At 36.7% G+C, this 22,014-nt stretch overlaps 1 protein-coding gene across 2 annotated transcripts; it reads left to right on the top strand.

Annotated features, from left to right (window-relative positions):
- Positions 1 to 565: 565 nt before the first annotated feature.
- LOC134882182 (natural resistance-associated macrophage protein 2-like) lies at positions 566 to 21,845 on the top strand. 2 transcript variants are annotated; one of them, XM_063909774.1, is made up of 17 exons: positions 566 to 732; positions 6,505 to 6,589; positions 8,192 to 8,328; positions 8,466 to 8,585; positions 10,484 to 10,603; positions 11,347 to 11,453; positions 11,569 to 11,639; positions 11,727 to 11,794; positions 11,877 to 12,032; positions 12,438 to 12,596; positions 12,734 to 12,820; positions 13,078 to 13,197; positions 13,284 to 13,433; positions 13,572 to 13,645; positions 14,047 to 14,200; positions 14,733 to 14,786; positions 19,242 to 21,845. In XM_063909774.1, the coding sequence occupies exons 2-17, from the start codon at positions 6,556 to 6,558 to the stop codon at positions 19,302 to 19,304; spliced, it is 1,674 nt and encodes a 557-aa protein (XP_063765844.1). In that variant the 5' UTR covers positions 566 to 732; positions 6,505 to 6,555; the 3' UTR covers positions 19,305 to 21,845. The 2 variants fall into 2 exon arrangements, with proteins under 2 accessions (XP_063765844.1, XP_063765845.1); XM_063909775.1 differs by lacking the exons at positions 566 to 732; positions 6,505 to 6,589 and adding an exon at positions 7,163 to 7,267.
- Positions 21,846 to 22,014: the final 169 nt, after the last annotated feature.

Raw genomic sequence — 22,014 nt, 5'->3', positions numbered from 1 at the left:
AATAGTAAAACAACTGTTAGGCTATTTAGTAATATTTTTTTATTGGTGATTTATGTGTGTTTTATAGCTTAAAAATGGACTTACCATGATGCTACTTGTGCATGTGACCTAACATGTGCTCTTGTCTCCTGTACTTCCTTGTAACTTCCTTGTTGTCATGACATTATATAATCTTTGATTTTATTGGTTAGAAGGGATGTTAGGTGACACATTAAAGGTGCAATATGATTGGTTAGAGGCTTGTGTTATTTTTTAAAGCTGTTTTTTGAAGCGTCATTTATAAATGACGAAGTCCCATAGAGGGTTAAGTATATTTTGATGCCAATCATTTTCATCATGTAAGATTTGGAAAACAATACTTTGACTTTAAACATAGTGTTGAAAAACTATAATACAACTATTTTTACATGAATTAAGTATCTGAGTACTTTATCTACCGCTGCCTAATAGGTTAAAGTTGGTTGAGATGATTATAAGAATAGACAGCCTGACAGGCTAAACCCAGGGCACACAAAGCTTACTCTACCAATCAGAAGAGTTAAATTACTGCACATGCGCACTACGTCGTGAACTTACATTTGACATGGAAAGATACGACTTTGCCAGAATTTAGCTTTATAACGTGCTACTTAGCTAGCCACCTGGAGATTTACACAGATGATGTCAGTCTAAAAGCAGCTTTAATCGTCAAAACACAACCTGCTGTTGTATCCTCCCATAGAGTGAACACAGGTAAGAGCCTTTTCATACTTTGATAAGGCTACCGTTATCAGATCCCAACTGACTGCTAACGCTTCCATGGAAACTAGCTCGATCACACTAATATAGTAACAGTAAAGCGACAGTGTTGTTGTTTACCGTTTTTAGTAACGGGTTTGTTAGAAGGGTTTTAAGTCGACATATCTAAATGTTTTTTTAGCTAGTTGGTTTGACTGCAGTCACATCACCATGTAGCTAAAGTTATCAAGAACAGAGGCCAAACACACAAAAGTAATTGTTAGCTCCCTACTAACGTTACTTTGGGGTTTTGTAAAATGAATGAACACTATTGCATCAGTACAAGAGTCAACTTAATTCTAAAAGTACACATATGTTGCACTTAAAGGGAAAATTCAGCCAATTACACATTTTATTCTGTACATCCAGTTATTTCAAGCTTTACAATCAGCGTGTTGATTCATGTGTCAAAGCTGGAAATCAGATCATCAACCTGAATTCATGAAGTCATTTTGGATACACTTCGAACCATATACAATCATGGTTATATCGTCATTATCATTACAGTTATTCAGATTCAAAATGTTAAGCTAAGACTCACATTTAACATGTATTTTCTGACAATTTTAATGTAAGATTTGCTTAACTGTAATTTAAGAGACCTTTGTTTAAAAAGAAATTGGTTATTTAATAGGGAAAGAGCCCACTCATGGACATATTTATAAATGCTAAGCAAGGAGCTATTTTGAAAATCTAGGGTCACAGGTTCCTCAAACAATGCAACTTAAATATACAAAAAATGCATACAAAACATAATGAAAAAAGAGCCATTGTAAATATAGTGCAAGCTCAGGAGTTTAGCAGTCTTATGGCCTGTGGGATAAAACTGTCTCTGAGTCTGGTGGTCTTGGTCCGGATGCTGCATTACCACCTGCCAGACAACAGCAGACACAACAGTTTGTTGCTGGGGTGATGGGGGGTATGTGTTCGCTTTTTCCCGCACTAATCAGTTTTTTTGTTAAACTGCTAAATTCTCATTACACAAAAAAGTATGTTTGAATGGAGTTGTTTCTGGAAATCCCCTTACAAGCGAATGCTTCTTTTTTATTTCAGAAATAAGTTCTACTTTGTGTTGCGTAACATAACATAGTTTTCTTTGATGTTTGCTTTGGCATTACTGTGTTGAGTTGTATTGTTTTGCTTGTGGTATAAAAGCCTGCAACAGCCCTCATTTTAGGGGTCTGCCATTAGAGAACATTTGACGGTTTGGGAGTGGTCGTAAATGTTAGTGATTGTAAAAGCTGTTTTGTGCAGATTATGCTCCAATGATGTTTTTGAGGCCGATGCTTTTTTGGGGAAGTCAGATGAAACAAAGTGATGAGATATCTTCCTTGCTCGTACTGAAGTTAATTCCTCCCTAGCTTTGTCGCAATAAAGGAATATCTAAATTAAAATAGTCAATTCCAACTTTTTGTAACATTTCAAGTCAAAATGCCACGTGTAGGTGATGGCATAAGTTGTAACGCCTAAAGTGGATGCTGGTGAATAATGTCAAGGCTAATATATGGATTAAGTTTGACCACATTCTAAGCCTCTGGGAAACCTTGCCAGAGTCTTAATCTCTTTTATGACCATGTACATGTGACTGTCCATGGAGTATGAAAAGTTAAGTGCTGACACATTGAAAGGCAGTTTTACAACTTCAAGAGAGGAATTTGGGACACGATGGGACCAGTACAACCAATACTAGTATGTCAGATAGCACAGTGTACATAAATAACCTGTCGATGTCTGAAAGTCCAAAACCAAGTCACAAGGTTCTGCAATAACATTAAAAATACATCTACTGTAGGTGGATCAAATGGGAATCGGATTTTGTGACAGTTTCTCCATTTTATAATTTTAAAAATGTTCATTAACTGTGACTGCGGACTGCAACCACATGAGGACACACAACAAAGAAGTGTCTTCAGAGATGCAGGAAACTGAACGGCTTGCGGCTAAAAATGTATTACTTGTTTTAATTTTGTAGTAATTTTCCATTTAGATTTTTTTCCTTATTCTTCGGTGAAGTGATCATAACATTTTAAAACAAGTTTATAAAATCTGAGAGTGAAGTGTATCAAGATTTTATTTTATCATGCTTCCTCTCACTGCGCAGCTTGTCTCCCTAAACGTTTTAACTATGACAGAAAACGGTCAGACTTGCATGAAACCAAAATGTTTCTGTCTTAACTAAAAGAAGGAACACATATAGCATCAAGAGACGTGAACAAGTTAATAATTTCTCTGGTGTAAAATATAATACTTGTCATAATTGTATTGTTGGAAAAAATAGGGAATAAAACAAAAAATAACCCATTGTTAATCGAATGACTTCTTATAATATATATGTAGCAATATGTAAATTATCCATCAGCTAAAATCTTGCATAAATCATCTCTTCTCTTTTTGTGAGATTAATTTATTTGTATGCATGGTCCTTGAAAATGATTAAATTCAAAATGAAATGACTAAAGTTTGATTTTTAAATCAGTTAACATCCTTCCTGGAATATTTGTGGACTGTATTTCAAGAAACATCTCACTTTCTTTTTTTAAACTTTATAATATTCTCAATATCTAATATAAACAATAATAACTTATTAAATGAATTGTTGCTGCTACTAAGCAAAGTACCCAGCATTGTGTCACTTTTTATAAAGCCAAATACTACAATAAAGAGCACATGTTGAGTTGTGAACCAAAGGAAGTGGCACTGATAAAACCGTTGACCTTTACCACAGCTCTGTCTGCCGCCTCATATGATCCCATGGTCATGTGCTTTCAAAGGAGCTGCACTCTCTGTCTCAAATAACTTGCTGTTATATAAAACAGTTGTCTCTGTGTGGATTGAAGGTTTTTTCATTTAATTTTTCGGGATGTTAAGTAGGGATCGACCGATATGCTTTTTTCAGGGCCGATACCGATATCAATTATTACCAAAAAAGGAGTCCGATAACCGATATGTAAAACCGATATTACATTTTTTTTTTTTTTAAAACCAATATGTCAGTTGTCAAAAAAAAGGCGATATGCAGCAGAAATGTAATTCAAAAGTATTTAATAGTTCTTATTTTGTAACACAAAGTGTAGGGAGCTGCCTGCAGCATTTAAAAAAAAATATGCATATAATGTAAAATCATAGAAAAATAGAAAAAGTAAATCATATCACTCCCTGATGTTTAATGAACTGAAAATGACAAACTAATGAATTAATTGAATAAATAAAATCACTCCCTGTAGATTAATGAACCAAAAAATGGCAAAAAAAACCACTTTGGTTTACTCAAGTCTAGTATTCCCAATTTAGCAAGAGTATGTTATGGTGGAGGAAGCAGAGCTTTTCTGCATTTTCTCCAGTGAGGCGGCTTCTGGTTTTTTCATATATAGCAGAGACCTCACTGAACACACGCTCACTTGGCACAGAAGAGGGTGGGGCACACAGGAACTTCCTTGCCTTTGGAGCAAGAAGCTTGAAACGGGTCTCATGTTGGCATATCATATCAACATCTCAGGTGATTGAGGTGTTTGTTTTAACTTCTTATTTGTGCAGTTAGCAAAGCACGTCATATGACAGGCCTACTGAGGTGACTTGCGCCACCAGTCATCCATTCACTCGCAGCGATGCAGATTGCAGACAAACGGACGGTCATAACTCGTAACAATAATGGGCCCAAGCCCGTATGACAGTCAAGTTTTTGACCGAAAAATGTCACGTTTATCTTGCTGTATCCACCCGTTGACCAATAAAAGTTTAAACAAATCTGATTTATCGTCAGTCAATTGCGACCAGGTAAGATAAACAGCTAGCTAGCCCTCTCCATAACACTGCCTGAAACATGTTATAAGTTAGCTCGAATAGCTAAACCTATCGTCTATCGTCTGTGACTGTCAGGCACTGATGAAAACTGAGGTTTAGATTGGTGTAGGCCTATTTATTAAAAATGCTTGGGGAAAGTGAGTAAAATGTAACAAATGATATCGCTGGTGTTTCACAGAATTTTAGCTGGGACAGAAAACTTTTACTGGATAGGTAGATTTAAAATGACGAGTGACATCAGGCGAACCACGCTCCCTCCGTTGCGGACACTGATGTAACTCATAAGAAAACGAAATTATTCCAAATTAGTTCAATACAAATATAAGGTCTATAGACTACAGCTATATGAACTACCAAATTGTGAGACATTTAAACGTAACGTTACGTTTTGTAAATGGCTAGCTAGTTTGGATTATGTTTCAGTAGTTAGACTGACATCTATTAAGGCTCTATTGGCGAACTAGTAAACTAACGTGCATCAATCGGGAATTAGCTAAATGGAGGAAATGGGCGCTTTGCTTATGGGTCCGGAATGAAAGAGAATAGCTTACAAAGTGGTGTTATTGCAACTTCAGTGTAGTGGATTGTGATTCATTGCAACTTCAGCAATGAATGTACGTTACCTTACCTTTGAAAAAATAGCTCCGTACCGTTGAAGCCCATTCTGCTACTGCCTCGCTGAGAAGCCAAACTGTTCTGAGCATTCAGTCCTCCATCCTGATTGGCTGGATCCGTGCTCACTAACAAATCAGATGGTGTAGTGGGTGGGACAATGCTATCGACCACAGAGTGGCAAACGCAGGGAGTGAGAGACGCTTTACAGACAAAGTAGCGCGTTCCATTCTTTATCCATTTCAATATCGGCTTATCGGTGGAAAAAATGGCCGATACCGATTATTATAAAAATGCTAAATATCGGCCATAATAATCGGCCCGGCCGATAATTGGTCGATCCCTAATGTTAAGTAAAGAAGTATCAGTTTCGACTGTGGAGCTGAGTGTGAGAGGAAGAATGCATGTGGTGGAAGTGAAACTGGTGCCCAAGATTTCCTCTTAAAGGTTCTCCTTGATGAAGTGACCTCTCACATGCTCTTAATGTTGCTTAGTCATATTTGTGACTTTAATAACTAACATTAGGTGGCATTTAATGATGCATTCAGGAAATTGAACACGCTAATTGCAAGTCATAAATGTGTGACTAGAAATGTTTCCGACCTTTTTAATGCTTCAACCAAAATGGCTGAAGTGAGCCCATACAACATGTCACACGGTTTTTGTCATGTTTTTGGATTTATTTTAACTTTGATTGAATCACTGTTGTCCTGCAAACTGCTATGATATCTCTGTTAGTTGTTTTCATGTTGTATTTATCTGATCATTTACTAATACGGCTCATTTGTCTAAAATAAAAATAGATCAGATGAGAAAAGTTAGTTGATCAGCAGCAAAATCTATTAATCAATAAATAAAAAGTAATATTTCAAACTACAGCCTAGAAACTTTGAATATTTCTAGGCTCTTTTGCGTTATACTCTTTTAACTTAATACGTTTGGGCTTTGGACTGAAAGCACAAGACATTCAAACTAAGACATCACCTTGGGATGGAATCTGGGACTGACATTTTAAATATTTTCTGAAATGTTATAGACCAATCAATAAAACAGCACATTTGAAAATTAAATCAAATTAATGTTGTTTTAATAAAAGGGGGGAAATGGCAAGACCATCTTGCAAATGTCTCATGATCTATTTGCTCTTACTGTTATTGAGAAAACCTGAAGTAAGCCTCTTTGGCAACCCAGTCATTTTAGCTCCATGCTTGTTTGAGTAGAAAGCATCAGTTATGTGATAATTACTGTTTTACCTTCTACAGTCATGTCTTTCAGGCTCCTCAAGATTATGTATCTGTTGTTGTTTTATTCCAGGGAGGCTGATATTCATCCCTCCAGTTCCCAGGGATCCCTCAGCCTGCCCTGATGAAGGCCGAGCAAGACGGAGACCTCCTGGAAGGTAAAAGCTTAAGATAACAGAAACACCTTCGATGTTCTCCAGCATTAAACACTCTGGGCATTTGGTTAAGGGTGCAATACTCTTTCTGTGTCAGCGTGCATGCTGACAGAGAGGTTAAAACAATATTTTACTGAAGAATACTGAACACTTTTTTATGTTACCACAGCGCCAGGGCTTCACTTTTGAAAATGATCACTCTACATATTTATAAATGTTAAGATTTGATGAGGATAAGGTATATGATAATATATTGAAACGTAAGACATAAGGTGTATGATCATTTGTTAATAAAATAAACATGAGACATACACAGCAGTCAACAGACTGCTTTTTTTTTTTTTTTTTAATTGGACAAAGATGTGGCTTGCCTGATCTCATCCGACAAATCATTTAATCACTAAAGGGCAAACAGGGCAGGTCTCGCTGCACACTATTTGTGCTTAGGTTTGGTGGTCATTTAAGGAAATGAGCAAATGTGTAAGTACTTTCCTTCTGTCTGTGCCGCTCATTTTTAGAAACAGGATGTGAGAATGTCTTTAAGCGTCGAAAGGACAAAAAAAGTGATGACTAAGGCAAAGTCATTCATATATAGGCAGAGTCATTGTTAGGGTGCAGTGGACTGTGGGACCAGCCGTGAGTTCGAAATGAATGAAGGAAATAATGAGAAGTCCACCCTCAGTGAGTAGTACACAATGTTTTCTGGTGTTTAATTTGGCAGAAATGGTAAACACAACCGTTTTGGAACACATTTTTGTGTGATTTTACTCTTGTAAATATGGACTGTAATTATTTTCCTTTCATTGTGTTCTCAGACACAAGTTTGTTGGTTCAGTAGGCTTAGGATTTGAATAATGGGTCATAATTACAGGTCTTGACATTATCATGTAGACAATATGAGAATTGAGAATAAATTGAGTGTATGATGCTTCTGGTCATTAAAGCTGAGGCTTAAGCTTTACGTCTATGCAGTAAGCTACTAAGTAAAGCTACTGTTCAGGCAAATCTGAGACAGAAGCTGCGTTTTGTTTTCTGTTAACCTTGAAAGATCGGTTTTGGTTTATCTTTGAATGGCAGAGCGGTCGATGTTCCTAAGGTATCTGCTGTATGTCCGCTAACTCATAAAACCTCAGCTGTTTAGAAAGTATTAAAAAAGGTTTGGTCAGAAGTTCCCAATTTCACTGTTTTTAATTAATGCTACCCTTGCTGTATAATTCTGGTTAAGTTAGTATAAGAAGTAAGAGTTTTGAGAGTTTGGCTATGTTTGCAGTTTGGATATGTTAGCATCCAGTGAGTGCTGTTTCTAAAGTATTAGTGTGGTAGCACAACAGACCTCTAGAAATGGCTTACTATTAACATTAAACTAAAATAATGTATGGGGCAAATTTTGAATCCTTTTACTTTCAGTACTTTTCTCCCACCATGCTTTCAATACAGGTGCAGGTACAAGATTTATAATCATATAGCAGTTGAATGGCTCAGTAAAAAGGCTATTCAAAAATAAAAAAGGAGTTTCAGAACTACAACAATGAAATCCATGTTTGAAAAAGATATGTCTCCAATGGCACCAATTTATTTATTTTTCTTCTTCCCTGTTTTTGTCAGAGGACTCCCCTCAGGAGAATGGAGTCGAGACAAACCAGTACAGCTCCATTTCTCCTCCTTCCTCACCAGTAGCCCAGGAGGAACCCTTCTCCACATACTTTGAGGACAAAGTGGCCATTCCTGGCAATGTCAGCCAGGTAAGCTCCTTATGCTCATGTAAAACAAGCAGCAAAACATACGCTTCAATGTGGGTACATAGTTATAGTTTTTTTTGATTTAATAAAATCACATTTTATCAATAATAATGACTTGATATGGTCTTTTTTCTATTCAGCTGTTCAGCTTCCGTAAACTCTGGGCCTTCACTGGACCGGGGTTTTTGATGAGCATCGCGTACTTGGATCCAGGGAACATAGAGTCTGACCTGCAGTCTGGAGCTAAAGCTGACTTTAAGGTGATATTCTATTATCATTGTGTTACGTTCCCTTAAAAACAAGGGGTACAAGGAAAGTAAGGAAAGATAAAATACTGGGAGAAAAAAAGAGAACAGAAACTGATTGCAAAAATTGGGAGATTTTAATTACTCGACAGAAAATAGAGCAACCTAACTATAAATCAAAACAACTTTCTTGAAAACAAAAGCGACAGCAATAACTAGAAAAAAAAAACAATAGTGATGTTACGTACTGCGCCGAGGCTTCGGAGCGTGTGTCGAGGAATCAAGGATGTTTTTTGTGAAGCGCGTATCGAGGCTTGTATCGTTTCAGGCCAGTGACGTCATCGATGACGAACAAAGCCTCGCTGCCCGTCAAATACCACGTGACTCCTTCAGATAGTGCTTCAGATCGGTTGAACCACTGCCACTTTACACTTTTATAACACTCATATTCCCCCTCCTGTACCCGGCCCCAGTGCACCGATGGGATTAGGAGGACTCAAACCCTCACTTAAACCTCTCTGAGGATTGTTTGTTTGCTTGTTTGTTTGTTTCACTTATTGATGTACTGTGTCGGGCTGGGGGTGTGTGTGCAGTTACGGAGCTGAGGCGAAGCGCAGCGGACTAGATAGACACAACACATAACTTAGTTTGGTTCCCTAACCTGCTTATCTTTCCTGGTTTTGAATAAAAGTTTTGCACCAAATGACACATCCCCATTGAAGCCCTCTACAGACGGGGAACGACGAGGGAGAAATAGAAATGCAGGAACGTGTTGATTGGCAGAGAATCAACAAAGTAAATTAACTGGAAATTACAGAGTTTTCAGAGTATCAACATGTAGGCTGTGGCTCAGCTGGAAAGCAGCTGACTTTCATCTGCAGGATTAACGACCTGATGATACATATTCATTGTGTTTATAAAAGCGTAAGTTTGATGCCCTAATGTAGTTAATAAATGTATACTTTGATGTTGTTTACCTTTGCTGAGGCTATAACATGGATAAGTTTACGGATATTATTAAGAATAAAAATCCCTCTTTGCAATGTTTACCAGACTCCTTAGGCTTTTCAATCACAACCATTCAACAGGAATATAAACTATATTGATACGAACTGTTTACATGAAAATATGATTTCATGTTCATTATTTAAGGGTTATTGTTAAAGCTTCCCTCATTGGGAACTCTGTATAAAGAGATCTCACTGTGGAGATGTCATATCTGCCTGTTTTACAAACTTTGACCAACAGGGGGGTTTGTGTGCAAATGACGCCTCAAGAGATTAGCCCTTTTGCGAACCAATTGGCTGGAAAGCTTCAAAGCTTCACCCCACCATCACTATTAATCAATAGCAGTTGAATGGTCAACGAGAAGTCACGCTGCTGCACCGAATGCCACTGCCGTCCATGCAGGTCACAGGAGGGGAAAGAGAGTGACACTGCAGCCTTCCTCAGGCCTTTATGCAGGCCTTGATTGTGGATTGGGAGCACCTGAGGGAGAGGCTGCACCTATATGGAGACAATCAGAGGGAGAGGGGGAGAGAAACACACACAAACAACACGGGCGGTCCCCCCCCCCCCCCCCCCCCCCCATAAAACCAAACAAGTGTTTAGCCACACAGCTAAATGGCCTTTGTTGTCACATGTTGCATCAACATACAGTATTCTTCTTAGCAAAGTCATCATCTGCATCATAGGTGCACTGACTTATTATTACTCCCATAATATGTATTTCCTCTACATTACCAAAAAGAAACAGTTTTTTAAATATTTGCTTGAAATCGTAACGGTATCCAAAATGAACGTGAGCAAGAAATGATGTAGGCAGCTATTTTTTTTAAATAAATGTAGTAGTGTGTCAAAGTAAAACTCATCTTAGGGAGTGATTGTACTGATTTGTTTTCCTTCCGTCTCAGCTCCTGTGGATTCTCCTTGGAGCCACCATCATTGGGCTGCTGTTGCAGAGGTTAGCTGCGCGCCTCGGGGTCGTCACTGGGATGCACCTGGCTGAAGTCTGCAACCGCCAATATCCCACAGTGAGTGTTCAGCAGGGATAACGCGTATTAACCTCCCCTTTGTTGTTGTACATTAACTTTTTATGCATGGGACTGTATGAAGTAAGTGTTTCAAAAGGTGTCACATTTTTGATGTACCAAATACAGTTAAGCTTTAAAGCTTGATTATTTTTTGCATGTCTATTTATTGGGTTTAAACCTGGTATTTCTGCACAGTCACTGAAAAGATTAGGCTGAACTATAATTATTAGTATTATGCTTTGTGTAGAATTAGATAACAGTTGTGGCTGTGTAGTAGTGTTTCTGACTTGTGTGATCCAAACATTTCCCACACCTCCATAGCTTTTTCAAAATGTTTCTTTTTCCTAAACGGAATCAATTTTTTTTGGTGTTTAGCTTTTAAAAAACAATAGTTTCACTGCGGTCAAAAACAGTTTGCCCTCTCCTGCTTGTCATACTAAGGGAGGCCTGATGGACAAGTTATTTGAGAAAGTTGACTTAATGTTTAATACATTTTTATTTTTGTTACAGTGATGATAAAATATGATGGCTTTTTTTGTAAACCTCAAAAGAAGCTTTTGTTTTTAAAACTACAAGTGGAAAAGCCCTACATTTTTGATATCCTATTCATAGGTACTGTTCAATAAATCTCACACGAGTTATGTGATTTGGTAAAATGTCATTTTGTACAGAGTATTAATCTCTTCTCATTGATATCACCTTCAACTCTCTGATCATATCCTTTCTTTTTATTTCTGTTTCAGGTTCCTCGGGTCATCCTTTGGATGATGGTGGAGTTGGCGATTATTGGCTCAGACATGCAGGAGGTCATTGGCTGTGCCATCGCTCTTAACCTTCTTTCAGTGAGGAGGTACTGTCCTCACTGCATGTCCATTTAAAGCCACTGCAAACATGTGTATAGATTTACAAAGCGTATATTTCTGTAATGGTGAGGAGTTACTGTAGTTCTTCTCTTTCTCCTCCAGAATACCACTGTGGGCCGGAGTCCTCATCACCATCACAGACACATTTGTGTTCCTTTTTCTAGACAAATATGGTACTGATACAACATCACTTACTTAACAATCAGTGTGTTATGAAAGCTGTGCTTCCAGGTGTTGATACAGTTTGTACCTTCTTGTAGGCTTGAGGAAACTGGAAGCTTTCTTTGGCTTCCTCATCACCGTAATGGCTCTGAGCTTTGGTTATGAGGTAAACGTCCCTTACAATGTCCAGTATGATTCAAGTATTTATTGACAGCTGACAGAATTTGACTTCTTTTGTCTGTTTGTAGTATGTGGTGGCTAGCCCAAACCAAACAGAGCTTCTGAAGGGGATGTTCATACCTTACTGTGCTGGCTGCGGGACTGTGCAGCTGGAGCAGGCAGTGGGAATCGTAGGCGCCGTCATCATGCCCCACAACATCTACCTGCACTCAGCACTGGTCAAGGTCAGTAGCACATTTGTTTTCATTCAGAAAAACTGAACTTTGTAGTTTTTTTTAACACAGAAACGTTGTTATTTTGACAATGCGGAACATTATTGATTAAGATAAACTTTATTGTATTGGCTAAGTCATTAAAAAGCAATGATTTTTTTTTTTTTTATCACCTCAGGGTTAATTGTTCTTCACTTCGTCTTGCTGTTTATTTTTAAATAATTGTATATTAATATTTTGAATATTAATAACAATTTATAATACACTTTTAAAAATAAAAATGTATCTTTCCTATAGGATTTAGAAAAGTTAGTGAAAAGCTCAGTAAAATTACTGCCATTTTAAAAGATTTTTAAAGCAGATTTTGGTTGTTTGATGAAAGTTGAGTTTTATTCTGTTTGTTTCCTTTTTCACAAGTCCCGGGATATTGATCGTAAAAATAAGAATGAAGTAAAGGAAGCCAACAAGTACTACTTCATCGAGTCAACCATCGCTCTCTTCATCTCCTTCCTGATCAACGTCTTTGTCGTAGCCGTCTTTGCCCAGGCCTTCTATGGCAAAACCAATAATGACATTGTGAGAATCCCTACCTCTTACTGCTGTTTTTCATACTGAAGCACAGTTAAATAATTATTTTACGTGTAGACCTGCTGACACATATTGTGCACAGCCAAGAGTTGTGTCATTTCATATCTTTGTGTTCCTGGTTTCAGATTCTAAAGTGCAATGAAACTGGCACCCTGCCCGGAGGTCTCTTCCCTCATAACAACGAGACACTGGAGGTGGACATCTACAAAGGGGTAAGGCTGGCTACCCTCACAACAATAATAATATACAATTGGTCTTGATATATCATCACTTCCTATCAGTAAAAAAAAACTTGTTGGTGCATGGACCAAATTCTATACTATTCATACATTTCATGATGTACTTGCAACTTGCAGTTCGTATACAATAGTGAACAAACCTGCATTTAAGCTTAAGATAACCATCTCTCCATCTTGTTGAAGGGATTAATACATAGATCATTTATTTCCATGTTGTTTTTTTTGCTCAGGGAATTGTCCTGGGCTGTATCTTCGGACCCGCCGCCCTCTACATCTGGGCGATAGGGATCCTGGCAGCTGGACAGAGCTCCACCATGACAGGCACTTACTCTGGGCAGTTTGTCATGGAGGTAGGAGTGCCTTTTTGTTACCGTGACCTGTTTAAAAACACAAATATAAGTGTGCATGCTCAGGTTTTTCTTCTGTGTTTTTGAAGGGATTCCTGAACCTGCGGTGGTCCCGTTTTGCGCGGGTGCTGCTGACCCGTTCCATCGCCATCACTCCTACACTGCTGGTCGCCATTTTTCAGGATGTTGAGCATCTGACTGGGATGAACGACTTCCTGAACGTTCTTCAAAGCATGCAGGTCAGGAAGAATCCTTTGTGCTTGTACAAATGATTTCAGTGGAAGAAAGTCTATGACATTAAACCACTACTACTCGGTCCAAGGCTGTAGTATAAAATACTGTCAACATTTTCACTAACCTTTCTTTCTGTTCAACAGCTTCCATTTGCTTTGATCCCAATTCTGACCTTCACCAGTCTGACATCCATTATGAACGACTTTGCAAACGGAATGTGAGTAAAATGTGATTTCATTTCATATCGTTAACACCTGACTATTCAGGATGTTTTAGAATCAAAATTAATTTAACTTAAAAACTAAACTAAATCTTTGACAGGTTTTTGGAAAATGTGTTTGTTTGTGTTCAGATAGTCATTGACAAATCATGCAACTTGTTTGCTCAATGTCATGTGAGGGACTCTGTTCTAGATAGTTTTATGTTTAGTCGCATGTTCCTCTTTTTACTAACATATAGGCTGATCCAAATCTAATGTTGTTTTCTGCCAATATTGTGTTATGCAAACTAGGAATGTACTCAGTGGTGTTACTGTTGGATGGAACCATTTCCAGGAGGCTGTTAATATGAAAAAAAACGTTATTTCTCAATGGTCTAATAAACTGTCTGTTTCTTCAGGGTGTGGAAGATTTCCGGAGGCATCGTCATCCTGGTGGTTTGTGCAATCAACATGTACTTTGTCGTGGTTTACGTCACGGCGCTGCAAAGTGTGCTGCTCTATGTTCTCGCTGCTCTGCTCTCCTTTGCCTATCTGTGCTTTGTGGGCTACCTGGTGAGTCAGATCACTTCTCATTCTTTGGCTTTAGTACTTGGACATTTTGTAACCTTTTCTTTTTTAAATGGAGACAATGAATCAGTGACAAATATAGTCGGATAAATGCTTTGCTCTTGATCTTGCTACACAAAAGATGTGGTTACAGTACTACAGTGCTGCCTACCTAATCTTCTTTTTACCATACTTACCGCCAATTACAATCACTAAAACAAATGCATTGTAGTAATTACACTTTTTTTAACAATGAATACATTTCTTACCTTCATTCTTACGTTTCTAATTGTGAGAAACAAACAGGGTTAAGTGCTGACAACAAGTAATTCATGTGAATCCCAATCAAATTTAACCAGTATCCAGTTGTCCAACATTTAAAGTGCTCCTAACTGGAAATCGGTAGCATGACCAATTTAGTTTAAAAAAACAGTTTGATTTATTTGTGATTTATTGTTCAGTGTTCTGTGAATTATGAAATACATTTGTAATTTTGAAAACTGTCTAATGTATTAAATGTTCGTGTTTTTGTCTGCAGGCCTGGCACTGTTTGGTTGCCCTGGGGGTTTCCTGCCTGGACTTTGGCAGCAGGGTAAGCAATCCATCTGCCATGTTGATAGAGGAGCAATCTGAATACGACTCGTAGTGCCGAACAGGACAATAACCACCAGCATTCCTCTTACCTCTTGGAAACACTGAGCCCTGTACACAAGCAAGACTTTTGTAGATCATGTAGCATCACATGTTTATTTTGTGTAGGGCTGGGTATCAGAATGTGGTGCTACTTAGGTACTCAAACACCAGCACAATAAAGGCCAGTGTTTAATGCTTGAGAACGAAACACATCTCATCATCATTTGGCAAATGAATAATTGTAATAAGCCTCAAAGGCAACAACTATAATCACCTCTGCTTTTAAGCTACTGTCTTTGACTAAAGTGGTTTATAACATGTATTCTTTATTGACGGTAAACTAAGTTTTCCATAATCTTTGTAAAAATAAAATCTCAAACAAAACACTGTCCTCTTCACTTTTAGTCAGAGAGTTTTTTTAATAACTTTTCTGTGCACAGACCTGATGAATAATTTGAACAGAAACGTTGTTAACAAATGTCTCTGACTGCAAATGAAGATGTACTGGAGAGCACAACTTTTTTTTTTAATAACATTTTATCAGACTTTTGAAAAACAAGCGCCTCAGTTTGTGTTTTCAGCCCCTATTTGTGAAGACATTTCCCACAGTCTCTGTTTTTTCACATAACTTTGGACAGCATGAGGAGGACGATGGAGATCAGTGAAGGTTAAAGGATTTAGAGAGGAGGATTTTAGACTTTCTCTAACAAGACCGTAAGATAGTATTGTGTAAACTTGATAATTCCCTTCATGTGAGAGGAGCAGAACAGCACAGAAAGATTTGCAAAAGATTTGTTGTTTCTTACCATTGTTTCCATTAAGTAAGAACAGACCAGACTATATACCAATAATTGTAGTCTTTAAATCTTATTTTTTGCCTGATTGTTTGGCTTCTTCTCTAAGACCTGTACAAATGCTAGCTGCATCACGCACTCTACTTTCTCTGATTCTTTTTACCCTGATTACCTCCCAGCGTAGTGTTATTATGTCCACTCGGTCTACCTCAACATCCTCCATTGTCTCATTCCACTGAACTGCCTCTGTAGCTGTTTGATTCTTTGGATCTAACTATTTAATAACAATTCACATTATTTAACAAGGACATATGTGAAATAGTTCTCAAAAAGGTTATGTGAAAACTACTACATGCTCCAAAAATCACCAAATGATATCCAGCCCTAATTGTGCGGAAACACCTTATGGTACCTTGTGTTGATTCTGTGAGCACCCAGTTTGATTATTATCAGCTGATTTTAAATAGGTGTTTCAGTGGTTATCAGCCCCATAGCTGTGGGTCAGACGGGGCCTGCTACACACACTAGTAGGTTTTATCACATGTTAGATCACCAGAAGAAGTAAAACGAGAAGATGACGATGTCCCAAAACACTCCATTAGGGGTGGGGGGTGTGAACAGGGAACCCTTACCCAGGAGCCTGGTTTTGGCACCCCATCTAAACTCACAATTTGTCTTCTACTTCTTTCTTACCTTCACTGCACAACCATAGTCACTTTAACACAAACTATTTTTTTCCCCTAGCCATAACCAAGCAGTTTGGTTGCATAAACCTAAATAACTATTTTGTTTTTGTTGTTGTTTTAAATTGTTAACGCATTAGAAAGGTAGTGATAACCACTGATAACGGACATTTAATCAGCCGTTAGCCTTCAAATTGTTGTGAGCTGATTCCTGTCTAACCTGTCACAGTTTTAGCATCATGTATTAACTTTGCATGATACTTACGTCCCAGTTGATTCTTTGTTCTGTACAGAGTTGAAAGTCACCGAGTCTGTCAATAGGGATTTATTTTTAACTATAAAAATTAGCTTTGCATCGTAAAATCTAATTTGAAAGACTGAATGGCTTAAATGGAGGACTGTTATTGTTTGAAAACTGTTGATAACCCCCTTTGATGTGCAAATAGTATTTTACTGTTAAAAAACAACAACTTGATCCACAAATTAGTCATTTGTAAATGAATTACTCACCCTGTGTTAACTTTAATACTTCAGGAAAAACTCAGAAAATGTTTGAATTGTAGTGAAAGGAGGCCGCATTTAACAGCAAAATAATATCAAAACGTCCGTTATGTGGTAGGGAATTACTGAGCATATGACAGGATTAAAAACCTGCACAAGTTATGTGAGATAATGTTTTTTAATATATAGTTTTGGTGTTTATTAAATCCGGCCAAATGTTATTCAATTCAACCATAATCTTAGTTTTTGATCTTTGTTACCATGGAGGTTTTTTAAAAAGAATTGATGGGGAAGTTATGATCTAAAAAAGTCATGTTGTGGATTTAACCGAATCCATTCAAGTAAAGATTTATATGACAGTCACCCCTTCCTCTTGTAGTGCCTCAATATTCAGGATACCAGTGACTCTCAGCACGCTAAAGTGAGCTCATCAATGAACCAAAGTTTGAAGGAAGTTTGTAGTACTGTACGATTTGTTTTTTCATGCATTAATAACTGTGAGAGTTTAGGTGTTGGATAAAGATCCATAGAAGTATCATATTAAACCATGATAAACCTCTACTTCAGAGTGGTTGCCTGTGAGAAAAGCTCCATAGAAATATATTGTTATATAAATATGTTGTATTGCAATATATAGGTTGTAAGTTCTACAATAAATATAGGGACTTATTTGAACTGCGATGCAGAGACTTAAGAACTTTTAAAAGAAAATGTCATAGCCATAATTATTAAAACCATTACAATGTTACTTTATTTATAGCCCAGGATCCCCAGTTTTTCTCAGAGGGTTTTCAATCTATTACTCATCCTTAAACCCTCAAATCAGTCATATTGTGGAGAATATAAAGTCAAACCAGAGTCATTTGAATATAGAAAATGTTGGTGCTAAATTGGGTGCACTGCACCTACAGTGTGTCCACTGATTATTTATTGACTTCCTTGTTGTAATCTGTTTGACTTCAGCAATGTTTGTTTGTTCTCAACACTGTTGGTTTATTTTTAAATGTGTGTCTTTTTCTTTTACTAAGAATAAAAGTAATATTAGTAAAAGTTGTTTAGAAAAAATCCCATCGTTTCTGCTGGCAGCCTCTGTTAGATTACAGCTTTGATAAAGTAAACAGGGTTTTAGAGGAACTGAATGTTTTGCAGGTGATAAAGTTGCAGGTCTTGGCTTCAGAGTTCTCAAAAGCTTTCATAAAGTTTCTCAAGGTTTTCAGGCTACTGACATACAGTGTTTAATACCTCATGGCAAAAGCACATTTGAACATCAATGTAGATGAAGATACTAATTTCTGCTCTTTGGGATTTAATGAATAATTGTCTGTCCTTGCAACTGGATAAAGCACCCAATGTGTTCAAAAATAAATGGGGAAATTATGGATATAAGGACATTTGTTGGCGTCTTCTGTCTGAATGTCTAAAGGATTTGAGTGTTTCAATTACAAGTCTATTTTAAATAGAGAAAAGTTATATCATTAAAATAACTGGAGAATTGTTTTTTACACAGTCTTGTAATGTTAATTTTTATAAATAGTACTACTTACTTGCCTTACTGTACTGCTACTTAGGAGGTGATAATGTAAAATGTACATAAGGTGACACACAGAGTTTAAAACTTGTATACATTCCTCTTACCCAGACTCAATTTTGAAATCTTAGGATGATAGACTATTATTGCAGGATCAATAATTTTATTTTTCTGCACTTTCCAAGAGTAAATGAGGAAAGTAACAGTTTGACCTAAGGTGTCATTTTAAAACAATCAAATTCAATTTGTGAACTGATAGCCAAAAGATGGGCATTATTTTGATCTCATGCTTTCCTCTTATTAAATATTATGCTTTTTTCTTTGTATATTTCTTCTACATTCCACTAGGTTTATATTCCTTAAAAAAATAAATACATAAAAACTGTAAGTGACATAATATAAATGGATCTTTTGGCTGGTCATAATGAGCACACTGTGTGTGGCTGGCATGTAGAGCTGCAACAATGAGTCGATTCACTAAAAAGTAATCTGCAACTATTTTGATGATCACTCCATCTTTTTTACATGCAAAAAAAAGCTGTTTCAGCCTCAAATAAGGAGACTTCTGCTTTTGTATGGTGTATATCATATAAAGCTGATTATCTTTAGGTTGTAGATTTACAAAAAAATACATTTAAAAACATCACCTTGGACTTTGTTTTACAGCCCTGTAAGTCTTGTGGGTTTTTCAATGTAAGAAGATTAAGTTCTGAATAATTTTGTAATTATAAAGCCAATCATTAATATTTCTAATTTTCCATGACAACTTCAGAATCAGACGAATACAGCATGGCGTGGCAAAATCATATGAAAACATGTCCTATTGCTATGCATGTTGTCCTGATAAAGAATGCTAAGATGATTTGTTTGTGATAATCATTTGTATAAAACTCTTTCCTCTCTTTTAGATGCAACTGTCCCGGCACACTGACATCTACCTACTGACTGACATGGATACTGACACTGGTTGAGAGATGAGTGGATGCAATTTGAGCAGATGTTGATCTGATGACCCGACAGTAGCGAGGGACCACTTAGACTCGGCCAGTATGTGCTCGTCTTCACCGCTCTGTGCCTAGCACATCTTTAAAGTGTCCTTAAAGTACACACAGTGTGGTACACCCAGTAATGTGTAATCCAGTTGAGGATGTTTTGCGTTGTAAATGTCTCATCAATCTCAGCAAAATAATGAGTATGCAAATAATGGTTTAATATGTCGGAAAGATGTATGTTACTGTAACAAAGCAAACTGCATCAAGTTTCAAAATAACAAAAGATTGAAGTCCAACTTAACATATTTTGCCAACTAAACACTATTGTGAGGAAAATGCTTTCCAACCCAATTAAATTCAGAGAGCTTAAGAGACCGAGACAGCTGTTTTCATAGGATGCTGCACTAAGCGTGCCACGGACCTCAAATATTTACAGCAGTCTCCAAATTTCATTCAGGCTTTTTGGTTTAGCTGAAAGAACATTACACTATTATTATGACTATTTATAAATTTGCCATGGTTATACAGCCCCACATAGTGAGAAAAGGTTCTGAAAAGTCTGATATCAAGTTGACATGATTTATTCATAATACCAAACACCAAAGCGGCTTCAAGATGTTATTTTCTAGGAACTGAATTGCTGCCCTTTTTTAAAATAAAATAATTCATCAAGATGTTAATATTAAACAAATTAATTGTTTAAATTAATATATTGAATATCTATATAACCCTTGACAAATATACAAGGTATTTATGTTTGTTTATTCACACTTTTTCCTTTGTTTTATTTTATATGAGAGTGACAGTTTAATGTCATTTTATGCACTGCTATGCATCTATTTTAGGTGCTTGGAATTCTGTTTCTTGGAAATAAAGTCTATATATCATTTGTATGTTAAATTCCAACACATATTTCCAATTATCTTTTTGTTATAAATGTAAAGTTAATGAGTGATCATTGCATTGCTAAATGCAGCACTTGAAATTTGATCCCTAAAGAGCTTTTTTGTCTCCTGTTGATGGATGTTCCAGACATCTTATTTATCAGAAACACAGGTGCATCACACATACAGTTATATATTTATATGAATATACAATTTGGTATCTATTATTTCTACTCAAACCCTCTTCTAAATCTGTTTTTCAGTTAAGCTTAAGTCAGTTTGTTTAAGATGTTTGTATTCATGTGTAGTTTTTAAAAACATTTTGATAAATGCTTCTTTGGCCTGTCCTGTATGATGTATTATTGTTTGTTTACTTTAAAACGTTAAAGTGTTTGCCTGGCTTCAGATTTTGGGGGATTATGTAATGAAGATTTGTTTTACTGAGTCAAACTTGGGCAGGGGTGTGATGTGTTCTAAAGGTTATTATGTTACAGAACAAGATTACATTGAAATTAATATGGAAGAACAAGATACAAATTGGCTCTGTGGTGCAAAAGAGAGAGGTACACAGATTTAGTCGTTTGAATGAGTTAAACAGAAAAATTCATTGTGTCTCAGGGCTTCTCGTGTCCTGCCACAAATTTGAGTACTTGAAGTTTGATGGGGAGACAAGTGTAAGCAACAGTGTGCTTATTCTTGTGCTCTTCACTTACTTGACACCTTTCATAAGCAGAATTCTATTCTAAAAACTCTTTAGAGGTTAGTTGTTTCTGCTGGTTTGGGCTGATTTATACACCAAACCTTTGACCAAATACTAATCTGAACTTGAGTTACTGTGGAGACGACCAGTGTGCCTCCTGAATTCACCACTATGCCTCATTTCTACAATCTATTACACACTTTTCTGTCAAATTTGTTTTTTTATAAACCAATACAAATCATTATTATAACAACAACACAACAACTATATTATATTCAGTAACTCAATAGCATCTTTATAAAAATATGTGTAGTGGAGTTGAGGTGTAGAGAGGCTGACATTTTCCAGATATTGTTTTTTGCATTTTTCATCATACTTTTTGATAGACTAAAATTTTTGTTAGGAAATGTATATTTTTTCCACTGCAAGATCTATAAAATCCTTATGTGACAATTTCCATAAGTTCATGACATGTCATGCCAAAACAATTACCAAATATTTGTGAAAAAATGTGTTGGTTGTTTTTGAAGATTCTTCTTCGGGTTTTTTTAATTGATGAGCTCACAGCAGAGGTTTTGGTATCATGCTAATGCTTAACAGTTTGCAAATTAATTGGAAATGTGTCACTGCAGGCCACTTGCATTTGGTTTAAGAAGTCAGGCATACAGACCTTCGGCCTGTCTGATAAACTTATCTTCTGATAAAATGTATTACAAACTTGGCTACAATTGTAAGTAGTGTAAATGGTCTGAATATGGGAACACTAGTTGGGATTGTCAGCGACCATTTTCTGGTTCCGTAGTCAGACAGGAAATTGGTACTGTGAGAATTCAGGCTTTACTCAATGATTTTTCTGATAGGGTTCTTCTTTTGTCACCATATCTGTTTCATTTTTTTAATGTCTTGTTGAATAAAAAATAACAAAAACCTAAGAAATATTCTTTGTGAATCTGTGATATGTTTTATTTAAGTGAAAAACACAAGACAGGATTTCATCCCTTGGGTATACTGGGTGATAGTATTAGCAATCCTATAGTAAAACATATATTCACACTCAGTTGCTTATTCTGTATCCCCACCAAGCAAATCTTTATGTTGTGTTTTC

Source organism: Eleginops maclovinus, chromosome 20 (genome assembly GCF_036324505.1).
Source record: "Eleginops maclovinus isolate JMC-PN-2008 ecotype Puerto Natales chromosome 20, JC_Emac_rtc_rv5, whole genome shotgun sequence".
NCBI classification, from domain to species: Eukaryota; Metazoa; Chordata; class Actinopteri; order Perciformes; family Eleginopidae; genus Eleginops; species Eleginops maclovinus.
This window is presented reverse-complemented; position numbering and strand designations above follow the sequence as displayed.

What these genes read in the sequence shown, in the direction of transcription:
- LOC134882182 (XM_063909774.1), top strand. Translation starts at nt 6,556, where the DNA reads ATGAAGGCCGAGCAAGACGGAGACCTCCTGGAAG. An exon ending in TGCACTCAGCACTGGTCAAG is followed by an intron (nt 12,033 to 12,437) that starts GTCAGTAGCACA and finishes CTTTTTCACAAG; the next exon opens with TCCCGGGATATTGATCGTAA. An exon ending in GCCTGGACTTTGGCAGCAGG is followed by an intron (nt 14,787 to 19,241) that starts GTAAGCAATCCA and finishes CCTCTCTTTTAG; the next exon opens with ATGCAACTGTCCCGGCACAC.